Source organism: Protomyctophum bolini, assembly GCF_963924005.1.
Source record: "Protomyctophum bolini genome assembly, chromosome: 1".
Taxonomy (NCBI): Eukaryota; Metazoa; Chordata; class Actinopteri; order Myctophiformes; family Myctophidae; genus Protomyctophum; species Protomyctophum bolini.
In genome coordinates, this window is record NC_137862.1 from 27,479,143 (window position 1) to 27,488,909 (window position 9,767).

At 49.8% G+C, this 9,767-nt stretch overlaps 1 protein-coding gene across 1 annotated transcript; it reads left to right on the forward strand.

Moving 5' to 3' along the window:
• Positions 1–238: 238 nt before the first annotated feature.
• LOC308319914 (GPI ethanolamine phosphate transferase 3-like) lies at positions 239–8,716 on the forward strand (the record flags this gene model as incomplete). Its single annotated transcript, XM_080770146.1, has 4 exons — positions 239–3,477; positions 3,940–3,976; positions 4,080–4,116; positions 8,523–8,716. 4 exons carry the CDS (start codon positions 239–241, stop codon positions 8,714–8,716), a joined length of 3,507 nt encoding a protein of 1,168 aa, XP_080626272.1.
• Between the last annotated feature and the right edge of the window lie 1,051 nt (positions 8,717–9,767).

Below are 9,767 nucleotides of genomic sequence, written 5' to 3' on the forward strand. Positions count from 1 at the left end.
CTGAAATAGTTATTTTATCCACACAATATCACAGTATGATAATATCACTAAGGGTTTAACAGGTGGGCTCATTGAGGGGACCCGGGCTTAATCATATCGACCTGTTAATATTAAGGCAAACAGTCTCTCGGTGGCGTCCTCTTGTTTATCCGAGGCACCAGGACAGTGCCTGTGTGAACACACGTGTACGTTCACATCCTGGCCTGTTTGAAAGGGGACGGAACCGGTCGCTGCAAGGATGCAGAGGCTCCAAATCCTATCCCTGCTGCTCTGGGTGTGTGCTCTGTTCTATGTTGGCATCTACCTGTTCGTGGGCGGATTCCTGCTGGTCCGGCTGGAGGTGAACAGGAGCAGCACCTGTGAGGATGTGCTGCTTCCGGGCGGACAGCAGAGAGACTTCTGCCACGCCAAGCCCCGCTTCCGCAGGGCCGTGCTTCTCGTCATCGACGCGCTGAGGTACGACTTTGCCCGTTTCGACCGCACCAACGCGGCACCGCGTCACCACGAGAACAAGATGCCCGTGTTCGAGGAGACAGTTTCGTTGAGGCCCCTCCACGGCCGCTTGTATAACTTCCGCGCTGACGCGCCCACTGCCACCATGCAGAGGATCAAGGGCCTCACTACGGGATCGCTGCCCACCTTCATCGACGTCGGGAATAACTTTGCCTCCAGTGCCGTCTTGGAGGACAACCTCGTTCACCAGCTCGTGCGACTGGGGAAACGGGTGGTGTTCATGGGCGACGAGACTTGGGAACGTCTTTACCCCGAGACGTTCCACCGCTCTCTGCCCTTCCACGCACTCAACGTCAGGGACTTGGACACGGTCGACGATGGGATTCTCCGGCACCTCTACGCGACGGTGGCAGGCGATGACTGGGACGTCGTGATCGCTCATTTCCTCGGAGTGGATCACTGCGGCCACAGCTTTACGGTCGACCACCCCGCCATGGCCGGAAAACTGGCCCAGATGGACAGCGTCGTCAGGTCGGTGATGGAGCACGTGCAGAACGACACCCTCCTGGTGGTGATGGGAGACCACGGGATGACGGACGCGGGAGACCATGGCGGAGAGAGCCGGAAGGAAACCGATGCCGCGCTCTTCCTCTACAGTCCTTCGCCTCTCTTTCCGGGGCCCCCATCCAAGGACGAACCACAAGTGGTCCCGCAGACGGACTTGGTTCCTACCTTGGCTCTGCAGCTGGGGTTGCCCATACCTTACAGCAGTGTGGGCCAAGTTCTCCTGCCTCTGTTCCCTCCTCATCGTAGCCAAAACGGGACGGGGGGTCTCTGCCAGTCGGAGGCGCTGTGGATCAACGTCAAACAGGTCAATCGTTTTCTGAAGACCTACTCCAGCATGGCCAAAGACCTCCCCGAAAACAGCCTCTCGAAGCTGCAGGTGCAGTTCTCACACATCTCCGCCGAGTACCTCGCCTCTGTACGAAACGGTCTGCCCCCCTCCCCAGAGCTGGTTGTCTCCATGCAGTCCTACCTCACCTCTGTCAGAGAAACGTGCCAGGCCACGTGGGCCTGTTTCAATCTGCTCAAGATGGCCGCAGGGTTAACCATTCTGCTGTTTGCCTGCCTGCTGTGTTTTATGCTCTCCGAGCTGTCACGTGTACTGGTCAATGAGAGTGCTCTATTGAAGGCCAATGTCGCGGCAGCATTGTCTGTGGGGTTTTGCGTCGCTGTCGGTCAGCTGTTTGCCTGGCGTTATGTCGAAGTGGCGTGGTGCCTGGCAGCCACCGCCCTAGTCTCAGAGCTGATGGCTTTCTGGTGGGCTTATCAGCAGGCTAAGGCGTCCACTGCCACAAGCGGGGGCAGCTGGCTGAGCCTACATAGCTTCTTTGTCCCGCCTCTCGTGGTGCTACTCCTGCGCGATGCCTCCCTGTTTTCGGATAGCTATGTGATAGCCGAAGGCCACGTTGTCACCTTTTTGGTCTTTTCTCTGGCTCTGTATGTTCCCATCCATCTCAACTGGGACGGACTGCTATTGTCACCCAACCATGACCTCCATAAACCTGCCAGGCCCTCCCCGGCGGCTCTTTCCCCTGTTACGATATGGAAGGAGAGCTGCACCCTCTTGGCCTCTGTGGGGCTCCTGGCGGGCAGTCTCTACCTCTCCCTCTCCTTCCACAGCTGCTGGGAGGAGGACCAGGCCTCGTGCCAGCCCTCCCCCTTCCTCACCCCCCTCTCCCGTTTGCAGGACAGCCAACTGAAGAATGTCCACTGCATTCTCGCTCTAGCCTCGCTGAGCGTGTGGACGCACCTGTCAAGACGCTGGCTGCGTTGCCATGGAAACCTCGACTCCTCAGGCGGTGGGGCAGCGTTCACAGCCCGCTGGATCCTGCCACTGCTGTCCATGTGCCTGGGGCTCAACTGGGCTGTCGGCACCACTCCGGAGGGCAGCTTAAGGAATGGGGCTGAGCTCATCGGCATGGCCCAGGTGGCACTTCCCCGAACCATCTTCTCCCTCCTGGGTATTGGGATGCTGTTGCTGTGGCTGGACCCCCTCGCTGTGTTTTTGAAGACCAGGACCGCCGCGGTGCCGGGGCCCCCGCCAACCCATTACCGAGCGACTATTGGCATCGGCCCACGGACGGAACTGCACCACCTCGTCCCCCTGGATCGTGCGCGTCGCTCCGCTGGAGGCGGCAAGTCGGGCGGGGGGAGAGCCGAGATTGACGTCAGACCTGCCATGGAGGAGGCCTACGGGCTGGGGACCGTTTACTCCGCCCCGCTACTGCTGTTTTGTGGACTGTTGGGCGTAGGTCTACTTCTGTTGCACCCGGAGGGCATGGCTTTGTCCTTTCTCTTGCTTCTGCTAGAGACGGGCGCCATCCTACACACCCACGCCTCCTCCGCCACCCTCGGACATCTGCATGGGAGGACACACAACGGAGGTCTTTATGTTCCCTGGACCCCGGTGGTGCTGTGGTGCCTGTCCGCCACCCAGTTCTTCCACGCTACAGGTCACCTGCCCACCTTCCCCGCCATCCAGTGGGATGCCGCCTTCGTGGGCTTCCCCGGTGGACACGCATCAGGCATCGCATTGCCGGCCATGCTGGTCACCCTCAACACCTTTTCGTCCCATATTCTATTTGCGGCGGGCTGTCCATTGCTCCTGTTCTGGCCACTGGTGCGTGGCAGCAGCTGGAGAGCGAGAGGGGAGGAGGAGGTAAAGGATTTTGCGATGGAGACAAGGCTAAGAGAGAACCCTCAACGGTTCGGCTCTGCCCTTCTGCAGCTCTCGGCGCGCTGCCTCTTCGTTCACGGCACGCAGCTCTTCGCGTCCGCCTGTGCGGCCGCTATCCTCAGGAGACACATAGTGATTTGGAAGGTGTTCGCGCCCAAGTTGATGTTCGAGGCCGCAGGCTTCCTGGTCACCAGTGTGCTTCTGCTAATCGGCATCGCTCTGGTAATGAGAGTGGATGTAGCTGTTGGTGGCCGGTTCAAAAGACTCATCCCTGAAGTGTCCAGGTCGCAATAATATCACTCACACAGTAGATCAGCTATGTTCTAGGTGAGATGGGGCACAATCAGTCATTGATTGATGATAGGCTACTCTATTGTCGGAGGTCCAAATGTTGGTGTTGTACTTTACAATAGTAACCAGTGTGCATTTTGACAACTATTTTTTATTTAGTTTTAGTTGTGTTTAGTTTGTAGCTAAATAAAATTCTGTTTAGATTAGTTCGATTCACATCATCTGAAATATGTCAGCTTTAGGCCTGGGCTACACCTTCCAAACGCACATTATTGATGCATCAATAATAAATAATATCAGCCTGCTATAGTCCGGGCCACGGTGGCCATCAGATGTTTGTATTTGTATTGGTGCAGAGGGCGAAGTTTGAAGGTTAACCGCTACAGAAAAACTGTGGATATTAATGCGTGGCGTGTGCATAGCCATGTGAAACTATTCTCGTCTCGTGCGTGAAGTTGGTTTGACAGCTACACCAGCGCACGCCACATGGATGTGAGAATCATGGAATTCCTAATTCCTCACCTATATTGTGACATGACATCCCTAGCTATAGGATGTGTTCATATGTTCCTATATTGTGACATGACATCCCTAGCTATATGACGTGTCCATTGCGATGAAACATGATGGTCGTATTGTTTCAAGGCTATGATAACTTGATAAGACATTAAAATGTTTTGTTAAAGAAAAGAGTAGACTGTAGACATGCCATATTTTGCTCTCAGTTTCATGGTCATGGGGGGAGAGAGAGAGAGAGAGAGGGTGAATGCAATCGCATCAAATAGTTGGTGAGAAGGAAGTACAGGCCTACAGTGGGTCATGTCCAATCGCAATCCGATTGGTGGAAATTTAAAATATCATAGGCCTATGTATTTGGCACCTGGCTGAGCACCACAACATCTCACATCTCATCTCGTATGATCACATGTGGAAACAGATGTAAACAACAGCCAGTGATGTACTTGTGGTAACGGACGTCTTTTCCTCTCGGCCTTAATTTCCCTCCAGGGGTCGCCACAGCAAATCATCTGCCTCCATCTCACCCTGTCCTCTGCCTCCTCAGCCAATCATCTGCCTCCATCTCACCCTGTCCTCTGCCTCCTCTTCTCTCACACCAACTAACTTCATGTCCTCTTTCACTACATCCATAAATGGTCTCTTTGGTCTTCCTCTCTTCCTCTCTTTGGATATACTCACTGTCCCTCCTCCGTACTTGTCCAAACCATCTCAGAATGGCCTCTCTGGCTTTATATCTCCAAAACTACTACTTGTGGGATCAGACAGTTGTTTGAATTACTGTATCATGTCTGGGAAGTGGGAAGACACGTTATAGAGAGAAATGTGTTCTACTTGCCTCACTGACAAGCCTCAGCTGTCCAATGAATGCACACATAAATAGGTTGTTTTGATAGGTTGCCATGTCAACAGTTATCTCATTCACTTCACATCTGTCTCCTTTTGTAGATCTCTCTCTCTCGGCCGTGTGTGACATCACATGCACCGTCCCTCTCTGACATAATAGTATAATCCAGAAATATCAATTCATATTTTGATGAACCCTCTCCTGGGAGAGTATAGGACATGTTCTGGTTTGGTGTCATGTACATGATAGAAAACATGCTAACTCTACTGTCGCTCCAGCATAGTTACTAGTGTCTATCTACTCTGGAAGAGGTTGTACGTGAACCCTGCAGCCGCAGAGACTTGACCAGATGTCTCATATCTTCCACATTATCAAAATGACTGACTGAGAGTCACCATCTTTAGTCGAACCCATGGATAGAAGAGCAAGTGCCTCTAGCAGAATATTTTAGTCAGTGAACAAACAACAAACAAACACCTTAATATGCATAATTATTCACGGTTAAATAAGTAGAAAATGAAATAAAAAGGTTGTATAGATCTGCTATTTTTGCCATTTTTCTATCGGAATCCTGAAAAGTTAAATATACATTTAATTTAAAATGCATTTAGTTTACTTATGTTATCTAAGTTATTAACTCAAATTCAAATAAATACAATCGACATAAAAGTGGGTCATGTTTGTATGTTTGGAATTGTAACAGCTGAAATCAATAATAATATCAGTATTCCGATATTAACCTGCACATTAAGTGAAGGTGGGGGCCGCCAGTTGCCTATGTAATGCTAGTCTAGTCTATACAGCTCTGCATGAAGAACAGAAGTCAAAGACTTCTAACCAAGCAAACCATTTCCCAGCCCATGTTCTTTATATGAGGCATTGGGCACTGTGGGACTCATTACATGTACTGTACAGTACAGTACACACAATTGACACAAATAGACTTTACAGACGGGACATAAATAATACAAACGCTGTGTTCTTGTTGTTTTTTTGTTTGTTTTTTAGATTGAAAAAGTGCAACAGGAGGGTTCGAGTTGTAATACTAACAAATAAAGAAATAAAGAGAAGAAAAAGGGGAGCCTTTTCTTAACCATGTGAAGACGGTCTATACGCTCGCAAATTGTGTCATTCCTCATGTGCTTGTAGGTCAGCTATTCTCATCTTTTATTGAATAACCCATTTTGACATTTTTTTAAAGATCTTTTTCCACCCTAAAACATGGACAGTATTTGTTAAAATTTTGTTTTTATGTGGACACACCCACCAGTTCATTAAAGATGGAGTGCCACAATTTTTGTATTTTTCCAGTTTTTTATGTGTATGAGGTGACAGTACTTCATTAGACACCCTGGAGTCGTTTTTATGTGCAATGGTGTATTCACTTTGTATTTAGGGTTTCTTCCTGGAGGCTGAACCCTTGACAGTCAAACGGGCCAATGAAATAAACAGTAATATAGTGACATCACACTATCAGCCCCTCCCATAACCCTCCCCCTTTATCATACAACTACAGCTGTGGGTGCGGCTTCAGTTCAGGTGGATCACCACCCATCACCACCCACCAGGCAAACCAGGCATACTTAAGGAACTGATGGGTGCGTCCACATAAAAGCATGATTTTAACAAATACTGTACACTTTTTGGAAAAGGTTCTTCCTCCTTATATTATAATAATACCTGATGATCATGTTTTAGGGTGGAAAGAAATTGTGGCTCTCCATCTTTAAGTATGCCTTTGTTTGCCTGGTGGGTGGTGATGGGTCCACCTGAACTTAAGCCGCGTGACAGAGAGAAAGAGACAGTGCTGCACTGTTGCCTGCTAAAGAGAGAGAGAGAGAGAGAGAGAGAGAGAGAGAGAACCAACCAACCAACCACTCGGTTAACACGGTTATTACGTTGTTTTCAGATATTATCATCAAAGATAAGTATCAAACCTATCAGAAAGTACTACTAAAGTAAATTCAATTTAATTCAGCCTTATCAGAAGCAGGGATCAAATAATGTTAACGGCCAGAGGGCGAGACATGGATGCCCCCACATCCCTGCAGGCTGCTCCAGCAAATCCAAGTCTGAGAATACCAGTACAAATCCTTTTAAACCCTGCGATTGTTTCATTTAGCTTGACAAAGTGCACCAGAAGCAGCCGAGGTGTTGTATTGCATGCATGCATGGGATTTTCTGGTTCCTCGGCTCAATGCATCAAAGAGTGCTTGGAGTGCTTTCACGTTTCTCTCCTATGTTGAATCCAGATCTCATAAGCTTATGTGCATGTTCCCGCCACAAGGTTCCCACAGGAACACCCCGGAGTGGAACAATGTTCAAACAAAGTGGTGTGTCTGTCCTTAACTGTGTGCTTATCTAAAAGACTGGTAATTCCACGCTCTGCTATCCATGCCTCCATCGACTCATCTCTCATGTCGTTTGATCTCTCTTTTCTCTCTCTCTCCTCCTCATACCCCCTCCATATCCTTAACTCATTCCCTCTCTCTCTCTCTCTCTCTCTCTCTCTCTCTCTCTCTCAAATTGCATCATGGATGCTGCTATACTGCAGGAAGCGTTGTTAATATAAGCACTATTCAAAATGGTTGGTGGGGAAGCGTGAGTTTGTAGATATTTATTTTTTGTTCCTTTTTTTGCAGATAATACATTCATAAATTAACAAATCATGCTCAAAATATGGACACCATGATTAAAAAGTATAGTTAAGGTGGCATGTTTCACCAGGACTATAATGTCCATATACTTTGACTATAGAGTATACTGCCCTGGGTTGAGTGCTTTGTCCCCAACTGCACTGCATGTAATTCTTCTCAGCCTCGTACACACACACACACACACACACACACACACACACACACACACACACACACACACCTATCTGTGCTCTCGTCCCATCCCCCTGTCTCCTCGTCCTCCTCGTATAGCTGTGTGTTTTGTTGTTATGGATAAACAGAAAAGTGGCTGAGTCAGGGACAGTCATGGAGGGAATACACCGCAAACAGAGAGACAGAGAGAGAGAGAGAGAGAGAGAGAGAGAGCCAGTGTTATTCTTCTGGAACTCACCGGGAGATGTTATATTTTATTCATGTGGTATCAGATCAGTGTTCTTCTCCCTCGAATACTCACTGACAGTGCCACATGCGTATAAACAAATTGCCGCCTGAGTTAGGGTAATGGTAGAGACACGCACGCACGCTGCAGTGGTCGGTATTTGTAAATCTGCCAGTATATCTGTACTCGGATTTCCTGTAATGGTGCAGCTGTGAGTTCTCCAGTGTGAAGATCTGTCATGCATTTGTTCATTCCCAAATGAAGTCCCAAATGACTATGATGCCATCGTTCGACAGTATAGACTGTGGAAGGTGTGTGTGTGTGTGTGTGTGTGTGACTCCCATTTAAATTGAATTGCAGCTGCTCTGCCCCCCCTTCTCCCCCCAGAACAGAGACAGAACACGCGTTCTGTCTGTTTTGAATGTGTGAGCGAGGCCTTAAGGTGCACGTGTGAACAATAGTCACAATTTCGATATACAATATGGACATTTTCCCCATCAGCCTTATAGCTGATGGGCTCCTGTCTTCCCCCATCCTCTGATGTCTCCCGCTGTACTGAACACTGTCTCGCATGCATTTAGTTTCCCGACCTCTGATGTGTGTTCCCGCTGTACTGAACAGCCTGGCTGACCGGCCGCAGCAGAGCAGATATCCCAAGGCGGTGTCAGGCCATAAATCAGACGGACGTGCCGCTCAACATCGTACATTTTGGTTCAGGGTGCCGTGAACCTCCACTCCCCACCCCTCCCCCATCCCCTCCATCATCACCCACCACCGGCATCGCCACCTCCTCCACCGGCCATGAATCATATTAGGGGGATAATGAACCATTTAATGACCTATGTGTTGATTTATCAGAGACACTGGAGAGGCCAATTTAAAAATATATCGCCATAAGTCAGCCACTGACCCGGGCCGCCGGTCGGGCTGGGCTTGGCTGCCCTCTGTGTTGCATTTTCATTTTCATACAGTGGTGTAGTCGAGTATGAAGCAGTGTTGAGTGTGAGCATACTGTCAAAACCAAGCCCCCGCCCTCCTCCCTGCCATGACCGCCAATCTACCACACCACCTCTCATGTCTTGTCTCTGCATCTCCACCAGGCTGGGTTGCCTACCCAGGGGAGTGTCAGTCAAGGGCAGTGCGCATGGTGGAAAAAGTACTCAAATGTTGTACTTAAGTAAAAGTATCAATACTAAAATGTAGATGTACTCTGTTACTTATTCAAGTAAAAGTACAAAAGTATCTGCATCAAAATGTCACATTGATAGCTCTGTGTGACAGCTGTGGATGCTGCCATTTTGAATATGCGTGCGCATCCCCTTGCACTATGTGCTGCTTTCAATGGCCTGTATCTCCAAATCGGCACAATGAATCGTCATTTCTGGTGAAAACAAGGTTATTCAACGGCCGACAGCAGGTGCTGTGATATTTTTTTCTGCTTGACGACCAGCACATGCCGTCAGCTGCCGCTTGACGACCAGCACATGCTGCCGCTTGACGACCAGCACATGCTGCCGCTTGACGACCAGCACATGCTGCCGCTTGACGACCAGCACATGCCGCCAGCTGCCGCCTGACGACCAGCACATGCCGCCAGCTGCCGTTTGACGACCAGCACATGCCGTCAGCTGCCGCTTGACGACCAGCACATGCTGCCGCTTGACGACCAGCACATGCTGCCGCTTGACGACCAGCAAATGCCGCCAGCTGCCGCTTGACGACCGGCAAATAACGCCAGATGCCGCTTGACGACCGGCACATGCCGCCAGCTGCCGCTTGACGACCAGCACATGCCGCCAGCTGCCGCTTGACGACCAGCACATGATGCCGCTTGACGACCAGCACATGATGCCGCTTGACGACCAG